At 43.4% G+C, this 24,422-nt stretch overlaps 1 protein-coding gene across 1 annotated transcript; it reads right to left on the bottom strand.

Annotated features, from left to right (window-relative positions):
- Nucleotides 1-3,591: 3,591 nt before the first annotated feature.
- On the bottom strand, nucleotides 3,592-11,491 carry LOC130366959 (carboxypeptidase A1-like). The gene is made up of 11 exons (XM_056569334.1): nucleotides 11,225-11,491; nucleotides 9,658-9,739; nucleotides 8,769-8,903; nucleotides 7,857-7,961; nucleotides 6,914-7,015; nucleotides 5,332-5,430; nucleotides 4,995-5,105; nucleotides 4,771-4,861; nucleotides 4,474-4,673; nucleotides 4,256-4,340; nucleotides 3,592-3,799 (listed from the first exon to the last, which is right to left on the bottom strand). The coding sequence occupies exons 1-11, from the start codon at nucleotides 11,287-11,289 to the stop codon at nucleotides 3,612-3,614; spliced, it is 1,263 nt and encodes a 420-aa protein (XP_056425309.1). The 5' UTR covers nucleotides 11,290-11,491; the 3' UTR covers nucleotides 3,592-3,611.
- Nucleotides 11,492-24,422: the final 12,931 nt, after the last annotated feature.

Raw genomic sequence — 24,422 nt, 5'->3', positions numbered from 1 at the left:
AATCAAAACAGTCCACATACCAGTCCACCAGTTTTAAATGTATGCTTATGTATGTCTAATGTTTTCTTTCCTGTCCACATGTACAGGGTACTCTACTGGCCAGAGGGTTCCCCTGAGATATAGGTAAAAGCACGTATAGAGACAGAGTACAATATGTAAAGGTAACAGTGTTGTATGGAATAACAATGTATGTTGAGTTCTCGGGAGAAGTGTTGAGAACCAAAGGACCCCAGCAACCAAGGCATTGGGAAGATAGCCTCCGGTAGCCCAATCAGCAACTTATGTGTATTGGTGTCTTAAATGTGTTACTAACGCAGTTACAAAGTCCGTTTCCCCCACATGTTTTTTGCCCTAAAATATAGGAGCCTGTATGGACATTTACAAGTGCTACATGAACTGTCACTAGGCCCCCAGTGGCCACTTTGGCCATCTGCCCTCCAGGATGTGGCATTGAGGACGACTGTATTTAAGAGGGGGTGTTTGTGGTGGCCCAGTACGGGAGGTGTTACCCTGTACCCTTGCTGCCCTGTCCGGCAGCTGCCCTTCAGTGTCCCCTGGGCCCCTTGTACTTGTTTCTCCCCTGTATAAATGTTTTGCTATGCATTATAATATGTAATGTGTTGTTGCTTTAAGAAATGTACCATGTGATTGTTACCCAGGAGGCACCAGTGACCAGGTGATCCCCGAGGTGACCTATGGGCTCCCTGCTAGTCTCCCCCATATAAGCCCTGGGTGGAGCTAGCTAACGCTCTTTGAGCTATGCTCTTTCTGCAAAGCTGATGATCAGTCAAGTTGAGCCCTATTGTGTGTGTTCAGAGTCATTGGAGGCCAGTCCCTGTCAGCAACTGTCAAGTCATCTTGGCCTGCATTAAATTGTCCAGACCAACTACAAGTCCCAGCAAGCCCTTAAGGTCTTTGAGTCATTGGTCACCTCTGTGGGCCCTGGCTGAACTGTATATACTTTACCATCTGTCTACCCTCAGTAAAGCTACCATTATCCGTAACTTGGCATTATTGCCTAGCCCAGGATCTAGCGGTATACCTTCAGGTGGTATCGAGGATAAACCACACCCTGGCATCACGAATACAAGGGGTTAATTCCATCTTCCCCCTAGGGTAACAACATCTGCCCTCATCACACCCCTATACCACACTATCACTATACATATAACCACCATACTGTTACTGACCAAATCCTGTATACTGAGACCAATGTAACCAATAATACCAGTATAATGGGAGATATTACCATCATACTGTTACTTACCAAACTTTATACTGAGACCAATATTACCAATATTACCAGTACAGGAGGAATATTATCACCATACATATTACCATCATACTGTTACTGACCAAATCCTGTGTGTTGAGACGAATATTACCAATAATACAGTATACAGTACAAGAAAGAATACTATCACAATACATATTACCATTATACTGTTACTGACCCAATCCTGTATACAGACCTACATTTCCAGTATACAAGCAGGAATATTATCACCATACACATTACCTTCATACAGTTACTGACCAAATCATGCATACTTAGATCAATATTACCAATAATACTAATATTACCAGTATTCAAGGAGGAAATATTACCTACATACAGTGACCATATAATGATAGATATCAGCTCTACACAGGCTCTGCAAACCATTTAAAGGGGTATTCCGCCCCTAGACATTTTATCCCCTATCCAAAGGATAGGGGATAAGATGTCAGATCGCCAGGGTCCCGCTGCTAGGGACCCCGGGGATCGCCGCTGCGGCACCGCGCTATCATTACAGCACAGAGCGACTTCGCTCTGCACGTAATGATGGGCGGTACAGGGGCCGGAGCATCGTTACGTCACGGCTCCGCCCCTGGTGATGTCACAGCCCGCCCCTTTCAATACAAGTCTATGGGAGGGGGCGTGGCGGTCGTCACACCCCTCCCATAGACTTGCATTAAGGGGACGGGCTGTGATGTCACAAGGGGCGGAGCCATGACATCACGCTGCTCCGTCCCCCGTATCGCCCGTCATTATGCACAGAGCGAACTCGCTCTGTGCTGTAATGATAGCGGTGCCGCAGCGGGGATTTGGGGGGTCCCCAGCAGCGGGACAGCGGAGATCTGACATTTTATCCCCTATCCTTTGGATAGGGGATAAAATGTCTAGGGGCGGAATACTCCTTTAAGTGATTACATACAGTTACAGCAGGTGACTCACAGGTGACGTCTTCTCTGATGGGAGTTGTTCACTTTCCTTATTTTTCTTTATCTGGCCCAGACCATCATAATGATCTTTTGCAGTCACAACTCCTCTTTGCAGACCCTGCAAGACAAACATTTTAGGCTTTGTACTTTTCCAGAACCTATAGTGCTCCATACCATAATAACCTCCTTGGTGTCTCACACAGTGGAGTAGGTCCTCCCATTCGGTAGTCAGGTAATTCCAGTAGGTAAACAGGCCCCTTCACATGGTTTTCCCCATTACACAGTAGTAGGTAGGTGCCACCTGTATGTCCCCCTGTAGATCACCCTATAGGTAGATCCCCCTGCAGATAATAGCCTGTGTATATAGCCACAGTCCCCTGTATATTGTTGCAGCAGCCCCCCTTTAGGTAGTAGGCAGCAGCAGCCCCCTTTAGTTAGTTGTACTAGCAATAGCAGCCCCCTTAGATAGTAATAGTAGTCCCCTTTAGGTAGTAATAGTAGCCACCTTTAGGTATTTATAATAGCCCCCTTTAGGTAATCAAAGTAGCCCTCCTTAGGTAGCAATAGTAGCCCCTTTAGGTAGTAACAGTACCAACCTTTATGTAATAACAGTATCCCCCCTTTAGGTATTAGCAGTATCCCTTTAGGTAGTAACAGTAGCCCCCTTTAGATAGTAATAGAACCCACCTTTAGAAATTAGCAGTACCCCCTTTAGGTAGTAACAGTATCCCCTTGTAGGTAGTTATAGAACTCCCTTTAGGTAGTAAACAGTATCCCCCTTTTAGGTAGTAACAGTAGCTCCCTTTAGGTAGTAATATAATCCCCCTTTAGGACGTAACAGTTCCCCCTTTTAGGTAGTAAACAGTAGCCCACTTTAGGTAGTAACAGTATCCCTCTTTAGGTAGTAACATTACCCCCCTTTAGGTAGTAATGGTACCCCCCTTTAGGTAGCAATAGAACCCCCCTTAAGGTAGAAAACAGTAGCCCCCATTTTGGTAGTAAACAGTAGCCCCTTTTAGGTAGTAATGGTAGCCCCCTTTTAGGTACTAATAGAACCCCCTCTTTAGGAAGTAACAGTAACCCCACTTTAGGTAGTAATAGAACGCCCCTTTAGGACATAACAGTATATGTGCTGGGCAGTGCTGTGATTGGCCACAAATAAAAGGGAAAAGAAGCCCAGGTATGAGTACTGATGGGAAAAAAAAACAGCTATGGTCCTGCCCCTAAAAATTGGAAGAATGAGAAATAGCTCTGACACTCAGAAGCTCAATAACAGCAGTGAGAGCACTGAAATGACCTTGTCACCACTTTAAAGGGATGAGGTTATAAAACTATGCAGGTTTAGGCACACAGACAAATTTGTTTAGTATTAGAAATTATCTTTATTGCATATTAAGATTTATTACTTAATAGAGGTTATCACGAGTATGTTCGATGAGTACAGTAAGGGCCAGCCAGGTCTCCTCAGCAGTTGGGATAATCTGGTTGGCTGGCAGGGCAAAACCATAACGGCCAGTATCACGAAGCTCAAAGCTATAAGAGTATTTGATTCCCTGGTTGTAGGTCCAGTCAATGGTACCTCCACTGGCTTGGTCTATGAAACAAGAATTTTCAGTGGTTAATGATAACAAACATGAGGATGAACAGCATTTAGAAGTACATTTCCATAGCATAATAACTAATCCATCCTCTTTAAGTGACCTTAGTTTTTTGGTTGCAAGAACAGTTATGCTTACTATGGAACACTATTGATTATAGTTTTATATTAAATATGAGGCCACAAGGACATCATAGAGTTAGGGCCCCCCTGCTCTGACTTTCCTCTCTAAACTAGACAGAAAAAGAGCAATTCTGCTCCCTTATCTATTTAACCTGGCCCATTCATGCATAGCATGGACAGCCATTTGAATGTTCTCCATGTATAGCCATATGTGTTTCCCCTACTGACAACAGCTGACCTTCTTGAGACAAACCCACTGATAGGAGCAGATTTCCAATATATTTTTAGTAGTAGCAATGAAAATGTAAACTGAGTAAAAGCAGTACTTACATATGGTGGAAATAATGCTTCCATATGTATATTTTGTTCCATACAGTGATGTCAATGCATTAACTGCTGCTCTAGAAACATTGTCCTGTATACAAAAAGGTAAAATAAGATTATTATAATAATAACAATTATTGATACCTAGTAAGGTTGCCATTTATTTATATACAAACAGTTTTTTTTTTTACTATAACCAGTAATAAAATGTATCAACTATGTACCAATTCAGCGCTATCTGGGACACGAGCAGTAGTGTAGCCATATGGGTAGAGGAGCATCTGGGAATAACTGTGGATGGAAACAAATCCCTTGATTTTGCCATGGCTCTTCACAAAGTCAACAATAGCCTTAACTTCTGATTCAGAATGAGCAGCACGTCCTCTGTAGGTCTCAGTGCAAGGGTTTGAGCTGGATCCACCACCTAGATATCAATAACAAGGTATAATTTAATTAATTATATTAGGGATTTAGGTATATTCCTAACAAGAATGTGACATGTAACATCTGAGCATTGTTACCTCCAAAACCAGCATCCCAGTTTCTGTTAGGGTCAGTTCCAATACATGTGGAGCCAGCATTGGGAGATCTGGTCTTACGCCACATACGGTTCTGTTAACAAGATAACAAGTGAAGAGCTTAATTGGATATCTCAAACGAGACTGCTATAAAGAGGTGTAAAATGTAAGAAAGGAAGACATTAAGCACATTACATCTTCATTGTAACTAAGTTAGAAATACTTACTGAGGTATGGGAGAAAACATAGCCATCAGGGTTGGTCACAATTTCCAAGAAGATGTCCAAACTGTTCAGGGTGGCAGTAAGAGATGGGTCACGTCCATAATCTGTAACAATCTGCAATAAATACAAAAGAGCATGTATGTCTACTTGAAGAATGTCTGATTTTATCAGATATGTATGTTTAATTATCCTTAATGTTTTTCTTGTTTGTTATTAATGCCCAATTACTAAGACACATAAATGTTCAAACAAATAAATTCCCTGATACATAAAATATAAAACATGTTTTCTTCTAATAGCCATTAACCCACTATTAAAGTAAGAGATTATGATTTCATACCTTCTTAGCAAACCACAGACCGCTGGCCTGAGTAACCCACTCACGAGAGTGAATTCCAGTATCAATCCAGAAAGCTGGGCGGTTAGCGCCAGTGCTAAACTAGAACAGAAAATGGAATACAGATTTAACTTAAAGCGTACCTGTCAGATCCCACAAAAAAAAGACTGTTATATGTTACGCAATACCTCATCCTGTCTCTATCACTCATATCTCACAAAAAATAGTATATTACAGATCCTCAATGTCTTTTCAATTGTCTCAAAGGGAGGGGCGTGTCCTTCTCTTGCCTGCACTGTGATGAATCCTCCCCCTCCCTCACTCTGCTGACTCACTGCTCTTGGAGGAGCATGGCAACCCTGCTCTGTAACCCTTTCCCCTCTGGTTTTATGCGGTACACAAACACACACACACACACACACACAATGATTAGTGGAGATTGCTGGTACTCTACCATCAAATAAAATATGGTGAGTGTATAACTTATATCTTCCTATGTCATTCATGTGTGTCCTCCTTAGGCAGCCCTGTAATGCTGGAACTTGTAATTTTGTAATAGTTGGAGGTACAGTGTTTGGATAACTCTTTTTTTACAGCAGTGTTGCCTTTAGCTGTGTGCCTACAGCTTTTGCAAAACAACAACTCCCAGCATGCCAGACATTCTTTGACTATCCAGGCATGCTTGGAGTTGTAGTTTAGCAACAGCTGGAGGCACATGTTTGGTAAAACTCTGTGTTACAGAAGTGTTGCTGCAAGCTGTGTTTCTCCTGCAGCCTTGTCAATCAGCCATCTCGTGTCCATGACCCTCTCGTCTCCAGGACACACTCATGCTGCTGTGGGACTCATCAGTGTCCCAGGTGGTATGGGGGGACCCCTAATGGTGGAATTTTCAAAGGCAGTTTTGTTTAATAAAATGTGAACATTTTTTTTATAGAAGTATATTAGAAGAACTATTGCTTTGCCAAGATGTACAACATATAAAGAGTTTTTATCTCTTACAGTGCCCCTTTAATAATCACCATAGTTAGTTGATCCATACTTTGTGCTTTTATATGATTTTGGTTGATCCATACATAATGTTATATGTTATTTAATGATGTTCTTAACTTAGTACTCCTTCATGCTCTATATCAGTGTTTCCCAACCCAGTCCTCAAGGCACACCAACAGTCCAGGATTTTAATTTTTCCCTGTTCTATTCCAATGGAGTAACTGAAAAAACCTGGAATGTTGGTGTGCCTTGAGGACTGGGTTGGGAAACACTGCCCTATATAATGCCTGAGCTCTCTTAATATAATTACTCTTTTTGGGAAGGTCATCAACTTGTGTGCTCTACCACTATAACTTTAATTATAGAGCACATAAATAAAGTTCAAAATTCTTAATGTCTTAAAATAGTATGTTTCCAAGATATTTAAACTGCATGTACACTTCAGTATTTGGCTGTGCACAAAAAAACTGGTATAAATTGTTAAGAAAAAACAAAAAACAAAAGGTGTCATTGAGAGGCTGAGACACAATGATATGAAGGTGAAATTGGTGCAAACAATAATACTTATGTGCCGCAAACTATAAATTAAATTTACCTTCAGAACATTCAGTGGGCGACCCTCATAGCTTCTGCCAATCACAACTTTGCTCACAAGACTGGGATTTTCAGCCACCAAGTTGTCAATAAAGTTGTTAATCTGTGAACACATAAAATACAAGCATTACATTGTTCTGCTGCCTACAATGTATCCTATATCTATCTATAATCTATCCTACTAGGGCTAAGATTTACAGAACCTCTACATTGGTGGATGTCTATTGAATGGCATGCATCCCTTATGGCTCGTAAGAGGATTATTCTGATATTGTCTCTCCGGTCACTAATAACAAGCTGATTTAGCTGTACATTATACATCATAGCTTTCTCTCATCTGCACAAAATAAGACATATGCCTTCTGATGCATACCATAGATGACAACGTCCAAAAGCTGATTTCTGGCATTTGATTTGGGCATGCTTATTTCATTTTTATTTTTGGGAGCTATTGTAGACTTTCTATCTACCCTACTAGATACATCTGTCCATTACGACCCTCTAGTATGTCTATTTGGGGTTCTTTTAGAAGAAATGTGGCAGCATCACATTCATGTTCTCTTGCAAAAGACCTTATACCTGGCCAAAAAGGCATTTACTCTATTATGGATGGACTAGAGGACTCCTACCATTTCAGAGTGGAAACAGTTAGTTAATGATTTCCTTTGAGTATGTAGTCTATACAAATAGAAATGTCCAGCCAAATTCCTTACAGGTATTGTACTTTGGTGGTATTCCCCATATATTTTTAGGTCAATGCTGTCTCATGCCGTCTCTCACTTTTTAATAAAACAAGTTAAAAAATAAATGAATAACTAAATAAATAAATAAATAAAATAATGTATACTGTATTGATTATTATGCTCCTACCGCTTCACAAATATTGTTTATATGAGCATTTGCATAAGGGCTGTAGTATTGTACTGATATGCATTATCTCTTACTTCATCAAAGGTGTGGTATGTGGCAAAATTAAATGCGTTAGTAGAACGGGCATTTTCCATGGAACGTCCAATTTTCATATCTCTCCTTTCTTCATCTAACAAGGCCTGTTAAAAAAAAGGCAAACATATCTATCATTGAAGGTGGTTTGCGTTATACATTCCCCCACATAATTGCTATCTAACATCTGTATATATATATATGTATGAAAAAAATTTGGTAGAGCTAGTAATTTATTCGTTTAATATGCTTCCAGGGGCAGCTTACTTAGCGATTGACAGCAGTCTCTATATGTCCAGTTACTATTGATAAGACTGCCCACAGGCCATCTAAGCTCAGAACGAGCTGGGATTTCAGTCAATAAGTTACAAGTTATATTGAAACTTTTACCACAAAAATCTGTATCAATTTAATCAGCTCCTCCTACTCTATAATAAACCCCTATTCCTCCAGCACTACATCAGTGACTCTGGTCTCCTTCTCTGGTCTTTTTGAGAGAAAGCATAACACTTGGGCCTGGAGTGATGTAGGGGCCCAGAGTGCCATACTGCCGCTCAGCCAATCATTGACTGCAGTGATGTCCCACCTCAGCCAGTGATTGGCTGAGCAGCAGTATAACACTCTGGGCCCTGATGTCACACCAAGCATGTTGTCATGTTTTCTCTCAGGAAGAGGACCACACCCAGGCACCGGAGCAGGAAACTGGAGGCACCACGGGAGCGCTGAAGGTACGTTAAGGTTTATTTTTCTTATATACTGTAATAATATAATGGGCATTCTTCCATACCCCCCCCCCCTTCCTCCTACCAGATAACCCCTTTAAGAATATGTAAACAGCTGGATTTAACATTTTCATACTTGACTCATTGCTCTAAAGAAGAAACAAAGAGCAATAATTATTTGCTGCCACCCACCTGCAGATCTTTGATCATGATGCTGTACTGGATATTGTGAGACTCAAGGTAGACCTTAACATCCTGAAGACTGAAGAATGGTACACGAATGTCAACAAATTTCTCAGGTTTGGTGGGTCCCTGCCAGAAATCCAGCTGTAAAACAAAACATTAATGGGTTAATACAGCAATTGTATGTAAGTAAAATGCCAGCATCTCTGTTTTACTGTAATTTCACAAAACACCTGATAAAATCCTAAAAAGATCTCCGAACCACATGGGAGTGATTTATTAAGACGGGCATCTTGCTGTGAGGCATTGGAGTAAAAATTTGCAGGGTAAGGGTAAAATATAAATGTCTGTTGGGATTAGAATGAAAATGTCTGTTGGGAATCAGAATAAAGGTTTTACCTTGGGCCATCAACCATCACTTTTTCTAAAACTAACATTATTAATGCCATTATACAATGGTTACTTATTTACTATTTACACTGTATCAATGCTTCCCACTAGTGAGGTGCCCCAACGTATAAGTATGGAGCAGCTGCGAAAAAAGTTTTGACAGAACTGATTATAAGCTGCATGTGACATTCTCTGAATTAACCAATTATTTGCATTAGTAACACTACTGTCTCCTTATGAGGTTATTTTAATGTTACACAGTGATGCATTGGGGAATGTAATGAAAATTAAGGTTATTTAGATAAAAGAATAAACATGGCTGATGGGTGACTTAATAATTATGTATAAATATATCTAATGTCTTTACAGAGATCTCTTCTAAGATCTATTTATATAAGACTGTATAACAAGGAAGCATACTCTTCGTCTAGAACAAAGAAGGGGATCTAGAAATCCAGAGATTCTATGTATTAAGGAATCTAGAATTTCAACTTTGTAACTTTGTTACCTGCAGATCTTCATAGTTTTCCAGCTCCCGAACCAAGTTCACCTGTTCCTCATCAGCAGGGAGAATTCGCAGGACTTGTTGTCTGTAGAGATTAGAGAATAATAAAGTATTAGTTTTAATAGTCCTAAAGCATAACTGTCATTTCGAAAGTGTTTTAAAATGTGCATGGTTTTGTTACATTCTTCCTTTTGTTACCTTCATCCTGGTTATGTTATATTTCTGGGGCAGGACCATATCTGGGCCATTTGCCAGCAGTATTCTCACTTCCACTACTTTACCCTTACTTCTCTGTCTAATCACTGGACAGCAACTACTCTTCTCTGCTATTCCATGACATGGTGCTGGAGAAAGTGCTCTGGACTGAACAGGCTGGCACTGTTGTGAGGGATAATTTACTGCAACAGTATGATAGCAAGGCAGGGGTTGTACCACAAAAGCAGCCCTGGTTTAAGCAGTGAACTGCTGCTGCTGATAGTGGTGATGACAAGATAAAGGGAGGGGGAAAGTATTATGGCAAGGTAGGGTGGGGGTTACATCACATGAGCAGCCCTGCTTTAAGCAGTGAACTTCTGCTGATGTTGATGACAAGCTACATAAGAAAAAGCTTCCTAGAACTTTATAGGTCATCAGAGATTTAAAGGAAAAACCTTGATTTACCTTTGATACTGTCAGTGTGGACACTCTAGGGGAGGCAGACAGGCTCAGATTACATGCAGGTTCTCTCCTGCACACAGCACTAGCTGTGTTACATCTTGGTGTCTCTGCTGCTAGATATGCAGAATTCTTCTAACAACAAGCAGTGGAAAGTAGTTTGCAGGGAAGTGAGATACCTAGTAGCCAAGTCTTTAGAATTTTTTCTGGGTAAGGAGTCATTTTTTGGTAAATAAAGAGATATACAAATATGTTACAGATCACATAGACAGTCAAACAGAGAAGATTCCAAGCAATCCAATTAAGGGGATCTGCTTTATCAACTACTGTCCTGCTCAAAAGTGAAATTTCATGTTTAGAGCTGCAATTCCTACGAGATCACAAGTGTAAGGGCTGCAATAATGTGGTGCCCCTAGGACTAACGGCAAATACCTCAAATACAACCCACTATGTAAGAAATATAGGGGGAGATTTTTTTTAAATCTATGCAGAGGAAGAGTTGTGCAGTTGCCCATAGCAACCAATCAGATTTCACATTTAATTTTTAAAGAGGCCTGCGAAAAATGAAAGGAGCGATCTGATTAGTTGCTATGGGCAACTGCACCCCTCTTCCTCTACATGTTTTGATCAATTTTCCCCCTAATTAGTCAATTTACTTCTCTTTTCTATTCTCTGCATTAAACCTGTTACATGATTTTAGAATAGTCATTCATAGTCATCCTGTCAGTAATTCTAGCTCACTTTACTATACAGCTTTGTTAATACATATGTCAGTATATGAACATATTACAATCTGCTTTATGCAATCCCACATTAAGTCATTGCTTGAGTATAGCATAGAAAACATGACACAAGTACTTTACATTTATCACAATAATAGAATGAGTCAACAGAAATCTAGAGATACTTCACTTACCCGCTGAAATTCTCCAAGCTGGTGACAGCTGCCACCAAGGCAAGTAATGCCAGAACACCCTTCATTTTGGAACTGTTAGAATGTCAACAATCGAAATGCTGTATATATAATGATCTTCCTCCGCAGACTGCAATGAGCGGATTCTGGGATTGGCTAGAGTCGCTTGTACACCTGTTCTTATTCCCACATATACCTGATTATTATGGTGGGAACAAACCAGCTGCCACTTTGGCTAATATATTTAAATGGTGTTTTTATCTTTGGCAGTCCTTCCCTGTTATTGAAATGCCATGCAAATGTGAAGCAATTTACTAGAAAATAGCCATAAAATTGATTTCAGCTCACCACGCCCGCAGGTGCACAGAAAATTCACGATTCTATTAGTAGCAATGCTGCTATTGTTACATAGTAACATACTTTAAAACGTTGGAAAAATAGAAGAGCTCATCAAGTTCAACCTATAACCCTACTGTGTTGATCCAGAGGAAGGCAAAAATTCCCTATGAGGCTGATGTCAATTGCCCCATAACGGATAAAAAATTCCTTTGTGAATCGAATATAGCAATCAGAATTAATCCCTGGATTAACATTCTATCCATAAAGGCTAAATTTCCACGCAAGTTTTCTTTCTGCCATTTTTTGGAAAACTGCCACGAATGTGAATATCGACGCAATTCTATTGCACGAATCGCTTCATTAAACTCCATTTACTGTGGTCCAGGCTCCTGGGCATCTAAAATGGCGGATCCACATGTCAGTAAATGGGTCAAGGAATGTTGGGAAGGCGGGAAGGCAAGGCAGGAAGGGAAGTAGGCGGAATGACCCTGAATCACATGCAGGATGCAGCCTATCAGCAGCCAGTCACACCTGTGATGTCACAGCCCTATATATTCGACGGCCATTTTGCAGCTCATCATATCATTCATTACACTGAATAGAGATAGGACGGACATCACTGTGTGTGTTACACAGAAAAGCTCATTCCAGCAGCGTTTCACATCCTAGTCACATCAGCGTTCTGGTGGACAGAGTGCAGTGTTTTTTTTTCACTGAAAATGATTTTTACTGCAGCCATTAACCTTCCAGTTAATTTCTTCAGCATTGTATTACAGAGAGGGACAGAGAGCTGTGTGTTGCCTCATACATTTTAAAAAGCTGCATCAACTTCATAAACCTCAGCAAAAGAGGCAGGAATACTTTTTCAGGGCAATTCTGTGTCTTTGTTTCACAACAAATCATCTGCTGGTTATACTAGTCTGTAGTCGGTATAATACCCAGAGTGCAATTTTGTGTTTAGTACACAGCTTTTTTGTGCTGCAACACTGTTGTGTACTGCTGGTGTTGTGCAAAAATATGTTTTTTTTAAGCATACTGTACCGCATTTTTCTGCCCTCATATGTGCATCCCACATACGTACATCTACGTAGTGTACTATTTTGTACCTCCAGTGGAAAACTTTTTTTTTTTTAATCAACTGGTGCCAGAAAGTTAAACAGATTTGTAAATTACTTGTATTAAAAATTCTTAATCCTTCCAGTACTTATTAGCTGCTGAATACTACAGAGGAAATTATTTTCTTTTTGGAACACAGTGCTCTCTGCTGACATCATGACCACAGTGCTCTCTGCTGACCTCTCCATTTTAGGAACTGTCCATTTTAGGAACTGTCCAGAGCAGTTTTCTATGGGGATTTGCTCCTACTCTGGACAGTTCTTAAAATGGACAGAGGTGTCAGCAGAGAGCACTGTGGTCATGATGTCAGCAGAGAGCTCTGTGTTCCAAAAAGAAAATAATTTCCTCTGTAGTATTCAGCAGCTAATAAGTACTGGAAGGATTAAGATTTTTTAATAGAAGTAATTTACAAATCTGTTTAACTTTCTGGCACCATTTGATTAAAAAAAAAAGAAAGTTTTCCACCGAGCCTAGATACTGTGAAAGTCCAGGCAAAAGTAATCACCGGCTGGTGTATTACGAAAATATGTTTTTTTAAGTGTACAGTAGCACATTTTTCTGCCCCCATAAGTGCATACCACATACCTACATCTAAGTGGTGTACAATTTTGTGCAAGGGCCAACACTCTGTGAAAGGACAGCCAAAAGTAATCACCGGCTGGTGTTTTACTCAAATAATTTTTGAAGCGTACAGTAGCACATTTTTCTGCCCTCATAAGTGCATACTACATACCTACATCTAAGTAGTGTACCATTTTGTACCTGTTAATCTGTCAAGGGGCTAGATACTGTGAAAGTCCAGGCAAAAGTAATCACCTGCTGGTGTTTAACTCAAATGTTTTTTTAAGCGTACTGTACCGCATTTTTCTGCCCTCATAAGTACATAACACATACCTAAATCTAAGGGGTGTACTATTTTGTGCCTGTTAATCTGTCAAGGGCCTAGATACTGTGAAAGGACCGCCGAAAATAATTACCGGCTGGTGTATTACTCCAATACATTTATTAAGCGTACTGTACCACATTTTTCTGCCCTCAGAAGTGCATACCATATACCTACATCTAAGTAGTTTACTATTTTAAACCTGTTAATCTGTCAAGGGCCTAGATACTGTGAAAGTCCAGGCAAAAGTACTTACCGGTTGGTGTGTTTACTCAGATACTTTTTTAAGTGTACTGTAGCTCCTTTTTCTGCCCTCATCAGTGCATACCATATACCTACATCTAAGTGTGTACAACTTTGTACCTGTTAATCTGTCAAGGGCCTAGATACTGTGAAAGTCCAGGCAAAAGTACACACCTACTGCTGTTCAGTTTTAAGCGTAGTGAAGTGTATTGTATTCCCCTCATATACGCACTAAGTACTGTATGTCAGGCAGAGAAGTGCCAGGACATGCACAGAGGAGTGGTAGAAGCCTAAATTCATCAGGCAGAGGTCACAGCAGACTAGGGGCGAGTGGCAGCAGGAGTCGCAGCAAGAGGCCTGAGCTCCCGGTATCAGCTAGTGGTCGTGTCTCGATCAGCAACCCATCTGCCGTCATCGATTGGTAAACATGGTCATCCACTTCATCACAAGTGACATCTGATACCCCCAGTCAACAGTTGGTGGGTTCCTCAGACACAACCCTCAGTTGGCATGGCCCGGGAGCAGTCCCTGTCCTCCCATTGCCTCTGTCCTATGCTGTTCCCTCCCCTAAAGAAGTATCTTATGCTGTGGGTTTAGCTCCACTATTCACTGAGGAAAATCTAATAGAGGACAGTCAGCAGCTACTGCCCAGCCAACAAGTGGAGGAGACATCCGCTGCTTCCTTTGCTAGGCAGGCAAGTGGTGATGAGGAGAGTGATGTGGGAGGCAGTGTTGCCAGGGTTCAGGGTCCTGAAGCAGACACTGTTGAGGGACCTGAGGAGGACATCAGTGACGTGCAGACACTTGTTGATGATGATGAAGCTGATCGCAATTGGGAGTCGGGTGCAGAAGGGGCTTCATCATCATCAGTAGAAGAGAGTTGCAGGTTGCCCGTGAGGCAGCAGCTGAGCCAACAAGGTGGTAGCATGGTTGGCAGTCAGCATGGTGGCAGAAGTGGAAATTCTGGAGCCAAACGTGCCCGGGGGAGACCACCTTCTTTGCGGCAGCCTACCTTCCCGGGAGGTAGTGGAACAGGGGTTCCTGGAGACGGCAGCAGTAGCAGTCAATTAGTGCGGACTGTTGGTGGGAAAATCAGCTACTCAGTGGTGTGGTAGTTTTTCATCAAGCATCCGGAGGAGGTTCACATAGCCACATGCAAGATATGTTGGCAGAAGGTGAAGCGTGGCCAGGGTCCCAATGTTGGCAGCATGACGCTGCGTCAACATATGCTTTGCCACCATAAAGTGGCCTGGGAGAACCGTGGCTCCGATGTAGTGGTCCAGCCTGCTGCATCACCCAGTGGCATGCCGCTCCCTCTTTCAGCCAGCCAAGGCTCCACCACCTCGGCTGAAGGGAGATGTGTGTCATATCCTCCTTCTGTCGCTCCAGATGCTCCTGCTCCTCCTACTTTTAGTCAGCCATTCCGCCAACAATCCATCGGCAAAGCCATGTCCAAGAGACAACAGTATGTGCCCACTCATCCTACGGTGCAGAAGCTTAATATGCTTCTGTCCAAGTTGCTTGTGCTGCACTCCCTTTCTTTTCAAGTGGTGGACTCTGCATCTTTCAGAGAATTGATGTTTGTGCCGAGCCAAGGTGGAGAGTACCAAGCCATCATATATTTTCGAAGAAGGCAGTACCAACCCTGCACAATTTTGTGGAAGAGAAGGTGGGCCAGTCCTTGAGCCTGTCGGTGTGTGCCAAAGTGCACGGCAGCGCTGATGTCTGGAGCTGTAACTATGGCCAGGGACAATACATGTCCTTTACGGCTCACTGGGTAAGTGTGGTTCCTGCACAGCCACAATTCCAACTTGGACAGGTCACGCCACTTCCTCCTCCACGGTCTCAGGCCGTTGGTCCTGTGACAGTGTGCGACTCTGCCTCCTCATCCTCCACCGTGTCTTCAGCCTCCACTGCCCAGACAAGTCTCAGTGGCCCTTCAGCATACCATGTGTGCAGGGCATGGCGGTGTCACGCTGTTCTTCCCATGGTTTGCCTTGGCGAAAAGAGTCACAAAGGGGAGGAACTGCTCAAAGTAATTCGTAAAGAAATTGGAGCATGAAAATGGCAACCATGGTGATTGACAACGGGAAGAACATCTTGCATGCGCTGCGACTGGGAAGGCTGAGCAATGCGCCCTGCATGGCACACGTGTTCAATCTGGTTGTGAAGCAGTTCCTGAAGTGTTCCCCCCATTTGCAAGACATCCTAACAATGGGAAGGAAACTTTGCATGCACTTCAGCCACTCATACACACCTTCCTTGAGCTGCAGCGTCAGAATGGTATCCCCCAACATAGTCTGATTTGTGATGTTGCCACACATTGGAATTCCACCCTCCATATGTTGGACTGACTGTACGAACAGAGAAAAGCCATCAAAGATTTCTTGATGATCCAAGTGGATAGGGGTACTCCCCTCTGTAACTTCAATGTGAACCAGTGGTAGCTCATACGTGACACCTGACGTTTGCTCAATCCCTTTGAGGAAGCCACATTATTAGTAAGTCGCCAGGATTACAGGATGAACAACGTCATTCCACTGCTTCATTTCTTACAACATGTGTTGGAAACGATGGCTGGTCAGGGCACTGGAGACGTGGCGCCCACCTCTCACGACCACATGGGCCCTGTGGGGGCTGAACTGGAGGAGGAGGGGGAGGGTCACAGTGGATTTTAGGTTTCGCCAAATGGGCAGTTTTTCTAGTAATCTGACAGGAGAGGAGGAGCAGCCAGAGGAGCTAGCGGGTTATGAGGAAGGCGAGACAGAGGACCCAGACACACCGTGGCAGTATGCAGTGGAGATGGAGGAAGGGAGTCCCTCCGAGTCACTTGCACAAATGGCACGATGCATGCTCACTTGCTTGCGTAGTGACAGCCGAATTGTCACCAGTCGGCAGCGGTATGACTTCTGGATCTCCACCTTATTGGACCCTTGCTACCGCCACAAAATAGGGACCTTTTTTACACCCACTGAGAGGGAGGACAAAGTGACCTACTACAGAGGCATCCTACGTAGTCAGTTGGTCAATGCCCATCTGCGCCATCGTCCATCCTCTCGCAGGTCTGACTCAGGGCGCAGATCTGCGCTCACCTTCCACTGCCATGGCTGTGGGGAGGGGTGGGGTGAAGGAGTAGTACCAGCTCCATGTCTACAGTCGCTGATGAGTAGCTTTTTTCACCCGCATAGAAAGGGCCTGAACCAGCAGGTGGTGGCATACCTTGACATGCCCATGCCAACACACCTTGAAGAAACGCTGGACGTCTGTGCTGCCAAACTTGATTTGTGGCCGCAACTAGCAGAGTTTGTCCTGGAAAAGCTGTCCTGCCCGGTCAGTAGTGTGCCATCAGAGCGGGTGTTTAGTGCGGCGGGGGCCATAGTCACCCCAAGGAGAACTCGTCTGTCCATGAAAAATGTGGAGAGACTGACCTTTGTGAAGATGAATCAGGCATGGATCAGCCAGGATTTCCAACCACCAATGCCTGATGCATGAGAGTAGATTGACCATGGTGCCACACCAACACTTCATAAATATAGATAGTGCCAAACAGATTTAAGGCACTTCTCCCCAGTTACAAACATTCCTCCGCATCAGACCTTTTTTCACCCACCGTCGTCACCGGGTACTGTATTGCCACCACTGCACCAGTCTGTCACCGGGTCACTTTCAGGACTCCTGATGCTGCTGCCACCTCCAGGCTGTCTCATTCAGCCACTTTATGGTCTCTTCTCATGCTTCACCCAACTCCTGGCTGTGTCATTCAGCCACTGTATGGTCTCCTCATGCTTCAGCCACATCCAAGCTGTGTGATTTAGCCATTATATTGTCTCCTCATGCTGCCAACACCTCCACGCTGTGTCATTTAGCCACTATATGGTCTCCTCATGCTACCAACACCTCCACGCTATGTCATTTAGCCACTATATGGACTCCTCATGCTGCCAACACCTCCACGCTGTGTCATTTAGCCACTATATGGTCTCCTTATGCTGCCAACACCTCCAGGCTGTCTCATTCAGCCACTTTATGGTCTCTTCTCATGCTTCACCCAACTCCTGGCTGTGTCATTCAGCCACTGTATGGTCTCCTCATGCATCAGCCAAATCCAAGCTTTGTCATTAAGCCACTATATGGTCTCCTCATGCTACCAACACCTCCACGCTATGTCATTTAGCCACTATATGGTCTCCTCATGCTGCCAACACCTCCACGCTGTGTCATTTATCCACTATATGGTCTCCTCATGCTGCCAAAACCTCCATGCTGCGTCATTCAGCCACTAAATGGTGTCCTCATGCTGCCAACACCTCCACGATGTGTCATTCGGCCACTATATGGTCTCCTCATGCTGCAAACACCTCCATGCTGTGTCATTTAGCCACTATATGGTCTCCTCATGCTGCCAACACTTCCATGCTGTGTCATTCAGCCACTATATGGTCTCCTCATGCTTCAGCCACATCCAAGCTGTGTGATTTAGCCATTATATTGTCTCCTCATGCTGCCAACACCTCCACGCTGTGTCATTTAGCCACTATATGGTCTCATTATGCTGCCAACACCTCCACGCTGTGTCATTCAGCCACTATATGGTCTCCTCATGCTGCCAACACCTCCACGCTGTGTCATTCAGTCATTATATGGTCTCCTCATGCATCAGCCAAATCCAAGCTTTGTCATTCAGCCACTATATGGTCTCCTCATGCTACCAACACCTCCCGCTATGTCATTTAGCCACTATATGGTCTCCTCATGCTGCCAACACCTCCACGCTGTGTCATTTAGCCACTATATGGTCTCCTTATGCTGCCAACACCTCCAGGCTGTCTCATTCAGCCACTTTATGGTCTCTTCTCATGCTTCACCCAACTCCTGGCTGTGTCATTCAGCCACTATATGGTCTCCTCATGCTGCCAACACCTCCACGCTGTGTCATTCAGCCATTATATGGTCTCCTCATGCATCAGCCAAATCCAAGCTTTGTCATTCAGCCACTATATGGTCTCCTCATGCTACCAACACCTCCCGCTATGTCATTTAGCCACTATATGGTCTCCTCATGCTGCCAACACCTCCACGCTGTGTCATTTAGCCACTATATTGTCTCATTATGCTGCCAAAACCTCCACGCTGTGTCATTCAGCCACTATATGGTCTCCTCATGCTTCAGCCACATCCAAGCTGTGTGATTTAGCCATTATATTGTCTCCTCATGCTGCCAACACCTCCACGCTGTGTCATTTAGCCACTATATGGTCTCATTATGCTGCCAACACCTCCACGCTGTGTCATTCAGCCACTATATGGTCTCCTCATGCTGCCAACACCTCCACGCTGTGTCATTCAGCCATTATATGGTCTCCTCATGCATCAGCCAAATCCAAGCTTTGTCATTCAGCCACTATATGGTCTCCTCATGCTACCAACACCTCCCGCTATGTCATTTAGCCACTATATGGTCTCCTCATGCTGCCAACACCTCCACGCTGTGTCATTTAGCCACTATATTGTCTCATTATGCTGCCAACACCTCCACGCTGTGTCATTTAGCCACTATATGGTCTCATTATGCTGCCAACACCTCCACGCTGTGTCATTCAGCCACTATATGGTCTCCTCATACTGCCAACACCTCCACGCTGTGTCATTCAGCCATTATATGGTCTCCTCATGCATCAGCCAAATCCAAGCTTTGTCATTCAGCCACTATATGGTCTCCTCATGCTACCAACACCTCCACGCTATGTCATTTAGCCACTATATGGTCTCCTCATGCTGCCAACACCTCCACGCTGTGTCATTTAGCCACTATATGGTCTCATTATGCTGCCAAAACCTCCACACTGTGTCATTCAGCCACTATATGGTCTCCTCATGCTGCCAACACCTCCACGCTGTGTCATTCAGCCACTATATGGTCTCCTCATGCTGCCAACACCTCCACACTGTGTCATTCAGCCACTATATGGTCTTCTCATACTGATGCCACCTCCAGGCTCTGTCATTGTGCCACTCTGCGGCAGTGATTCTAAAAGCGATGCCGGTAATCTGAATGTCATATTCAATAACTGTATTATTTCACTACCCCAGCACACTCCATATGCGTGTTAGAACACAGCAAAGTGTTCTACACCCCCTATTGAGGCTCTCTGTAGGCCAGAAATAACCGTTTTTAATATAGATGGGATAAAAACTCCACGATTTTGACTAAAAAAATCGCCAGTGGCTCAACATTTTGCAATTTTGGAAAACCGCCAAGGAGCTGAAAAACTGCAAAAAAGAGTGAAAAAGCGCCAAAAGGATTTAAAAACCGCCAAAGTGAAAAAGAATTTTGCGATTTCTCATTGATTTACAGCTAACATCTGGACGCAGCATTTTTGGCCGAAAAAATGCCATGCGGCAGAATTGGCGTTTTTCCTGGCATTTGTCCAAGAAACTTAGCCTTAGGCTTATTAACATCCAACTGTCCAAGTGATTATAATATGTGTTCTGCATAATATTTCATACACATTCATTCCATGAGGGGGTTTGTGCTTTTCCCTGCCGGGTGACTGAATAGAGAATGCAGAATAGAAAACAGAACTGATGACGCAGATGTAAACACAGCCAGTTTGGGGAACTGGGAAATAACAGGACTCTGTCCAGAGCAGCATATGTTTGCTACGGGGATTTTCTCCTGCTCTGGACAGTTCCAAAAATGGACAGCAGAGGTCAGCAGAGAGCACTGTGGTCATGACATCAGAGAAATCCAAAAAGAAAAGCATTTCTTCTGTAGTATATAGCTCCTAAAAAGTATTGGAAGGATAAAGATTTTTTAATAGAAGTAATTTACAAATCTGTTTAACTTTCTGGCACCAGTTGATTTAAAAAAAAAAGTTTTCCACGGGAGTACCCCTTTAAGCTGACTCATTGACTTATATGGCATTTTGATTTGATCCTGTGTAATTAGACTGAGATTCTCAACTTAATGTCTGTATCAATATGAGGAATGGTATAATATGGAAGCATGAAAGGGACGATTAAGGACACTCTTAATTCCCACTGTCAAGGAAAGTTGGTTGTTTGGTTACATTTTTATTAAATAAATACACTGCTCCAAAAAATAAAGGGAACACTAAGATAGCACATCCTAGATCTGAATGAATGAACTAATCGTATGAAATACTTTCGACTTTACATAGTTGAATGTGCTGACAACAAAATCACACAAAAATTATAAATGGAAATCAAATTTATCCACCCATGGAGGTCTGAAAATGGAGTCACTCAAAATCAAAGTGGAAAACCACACGACAGGCTGATCCAACTTTGATGTAATGTCCTTAAAACAAGTCAAAATGAGGCTCAGTAGTGTGTGTGGTCTCCACGTGTCTGTATGACCTCCCTACAATGCCTGGGCATGCTCCTGATGAGATGGTCTCCTGAGGGATGTCCTCCCAGACCTGGACTAAAGCATCCGCCAACTCCTGGACAGTCTGTGGTGCAACGTGGCATTGGTGGATGGAGCGAGACATGATCATGATGTCCCAGATGTGGTCAATCGGATTCAGGTCTGGGGAACGGGCGGGCCAGTCCATAGCATCAATGCCTTCTTCTTGCAGGAACTGCTGACACACTCCAGCAACATGAGGTCTAGCATTGTCTTGCATTAGGAGGAACCCAGGGCTAACCGAACCAGCATGTGGTCTCACAAGGGGTCTGAGGATCTCATCTCGGTACCTAATGTCAGTCAGGCTACCTCTGGCAAGCACATGGAGGGCTGTGCGGCCCCCCAAAGAAATGCCATCCCACACCATTACCGACCCACCGCCAAACCGGTCATGCTGGAGGATATTGCAGGCAGTAGAATGTACTCCACAGCATCTCCAGACTCTGTCACGTCTGTCACATGTGCTCAATGTGAACCTGCTTTCATCTGTGAAGAGCACAGGGCGCCAGTGGTGAATTTGCCAATCTTGGTGTCCTCTGGCAAATGCCAAACATCCTGCACGGTGTTGGGCTGTAAGCACAACCCCCACCTGTGGACGTCGGGCCCTCATACCACCCTTATGGAGTCTGTTTCTGACCGTTAGTGGACACATGCACATTTGGGGGTCATTTTGCAGGGCTCTGGCAGTGCTCCTCCTGCTCACCCTTGCATAAAGGTGAAGGCAGCAATCCTGCTGCTAGGTTGTTGCCCTCCTACGGGCTCCTTCATGTCTCCTGATTTACTGGCCTGTCTCCTGGTATCGCCTCCATGCTCTGGACATTACGCTGACAGACACAGTATGTGCCATCCTGGATGAGCTGAACTACCTGAGCCACTTGTGTGCATTGTAGACTCTGTCTCATGCTACCACTAAAGTGAAAGCACCGCCATCATTCACAAGCGACCAAAACATCAGCCAGGAAGCATAGGAACTGAGAAGGGGTCTGTGGTCACCACCTGCCGAACAACTCCTTTATTGGGGGTGTCCTGTTAATTGCCTATAATTTCCACCTGTTTTCTGTTCCATTTGCACAACAGCATGTGAAATTGATTGTCAGTCAGTGTTGCTTCCTGAGTGGACAGTGTGATTTCGCAGAAGTGTGATTGATTTGGAGTTACATTGTGTTGTTTAAGTGTTCCCTTTATTTTATTTTTTTTTATTATTATTTTTTTTATTATTATTTTAGTTTGGGTGTTTGGCTTACATTAACCTGTAAAATATAGCAGAGTCATGTCTAACAGAGAAGGGAATACTTTTGTGTTTTGCTTCTTCCCATAACCTTTGCTACCCTGCTGTCAGAGGATTGTATTTTACGCTTATACTAATAAAAAAGCAAAAACAAATGTTTAACCCCCCCCCCCCCCCCCTGACTGCTGAGAAGTTTCCTCCACTGAACAGAAAGTGTCAGCTTATTATTAGGCTTTGTGGTCAGTGTGTTAATTGCATCATTTTAGGATTGAAGTATGTAACTTGGAGCTCCAATTGAGTCATACTATCATTTTATGAGATTGCATCAGGAAATATTCCTTTTGCACACAAGATATTGTGGTGTCAGCGGGGTGCAAAGCAGGTTAGCTGTTATAATCCTAGGGGCAGATGTTATTAACCCCTTCTTGTCGTGACGCCAGGGCGTGGTTTAGCCTTAACCACCCAAAGATAATACTGCTGGTCCTGGGCCAGGCACGGGGGCAATGAAGACAGTGGTAACTTTACTGAGGGTAGACAGATGACACAGTCTATGCAGTACAGCCAATATCCCGAGGAGGTGACCAGTGACACAGGGGGACCTCGCAGGCTTGCTGGGACTTGCAGTACGTAGATGTAGAGACACATTAGTGCAGGCCACGGGGACTATATAGAAGACTAGACTTGATTGACTTGACAATTGACATGAAGATGACTTTGAGCTTATTTGAGTTGACTTGTGGCTGCAGACTTGAGGCTTGAGGCCTCCAATGCTCTGGACGCACTCTGTGACGACTGCACTGGACCTCAGCAGGAATAGCAATGAGCTAAAAGAGAGATTGCAGCCCCTCCCCTGCTTTTATAGGGGGGCTGTGCAAGCAGCCCATAGGTCACTTGGGGGGGTCAACTGGTCACTAGTGACTCCTGGGTAACAATTACATGGTAACAGCTAATAAAGAAACAGTACATTTTATTATACAACTTATGTACATAGGGGATAACACATAAAGGGGGCCCTGGGGACATGGAGAGGCTCTGCCTGACAGGACAAGAGAAGTACGAGGACAACGATCCCATACTGAGCCACCACAATATATACACCACACATACTGTATTCCTTAGCTTTCTGCAGCTTATCTAAAAGAGGCTTGTTTTTATGTGCGCACACAGTAACAAGGCCACATAATGGGCCATGTGCAAAAATGAATTTACCAATCTGGTGTTAAAATGGAAAACTCACAATGTGCTTCTTTCCCACAGTTTACAGCTAACTAATGTCAGAGATTTATAAAAACAGAGTTATATAAAAACACCTCTACCTTTAAAATGAAGCAATATTTTTATTTAAAAAAAATTACGTTTTGATAATTTTAAGTGCTGAATACAAGATAAATCCTAATACCAGATGCCCATTATGTACAGATTTTCAGTACGTCCATAGGAGCAATGTTGTGAGAATGATGGTCTCAAAGAACTGTCAGATAACGGCTGTTCTGTTCTATTTTACATGTAATCATTTTTGGTATCAAATAACTTTGCAGGAACAGCTATGTGCAATAGGCAGTAATGGGATGCTCACAAATAACAGCTTGTTTTGTGCAGGATGAAACGTACCCTCTAACTATATAGTGATATACTAACAGACTATGGAGGATAGAGATCAAATATGCAAATGTCTACTCCGTGTACACCAAAAGTGAAGTGCCCAATCCTTGACTTACCAGTGACCTGTCTGGTTCTTGGTGGCCCGCTACCTTAAAGGACAACTGTAGTGCTGGACTTTTATATATCCCTGTGCTCGGGCCTCAAAAATAAACAAAATAAACTTTAACTCACCTTCCTACAAGCCCCCGTTGGTCCGGGGGAGCGCACTGTCATGTAAGAAGCTCCTTACATGACAGTGTATTTACAACCAATTTTTCCCTCAGATGGAGGGGGAGGGTATCTTAAAGCAACAACAAAAGTG

This window comes from Hyla sarda, chromosome 4, assembly GCF_029499605.1.
Source record: "Hyla sarda isolate aHylSar1 chromosome 4, aHylSar1.hap1, whole genome shotgun sequence".
Taxonomy (NCBI): domain Eukaryota; kingdom Metazoa; phylum Chordata; class Amphibia; order Anura; family Hylidae; genus Hyla; species Hyla sarda.
This window is presented reverse-complemented; position numbering and strand designations above follow the sequence as displayed.

Coding starts and splice junctions, on each gene's coding strand:
- LOC130366959 (XM_056569334.1), bottom strand. CDS start 11,289: ATGAAGGGTGTTCTGGCATTACTTGCCTTGGTGGCAGCTGTCACCAGC. Junction 9,740..11,224: donor AGCTTGGAGAATTTCAGCGG/GTAAGTGAAGTA, acceptor TAATCTCTACAG/ACAACAAGTCCTGCGAATTC. Junction 7,962..8,768: donor TCATGATCAAAGATCTGCAG/GTGGGTGGCAGC, acceptor TTTTTTTAACAG/GCCTTGTTAGATGAAGAAAG.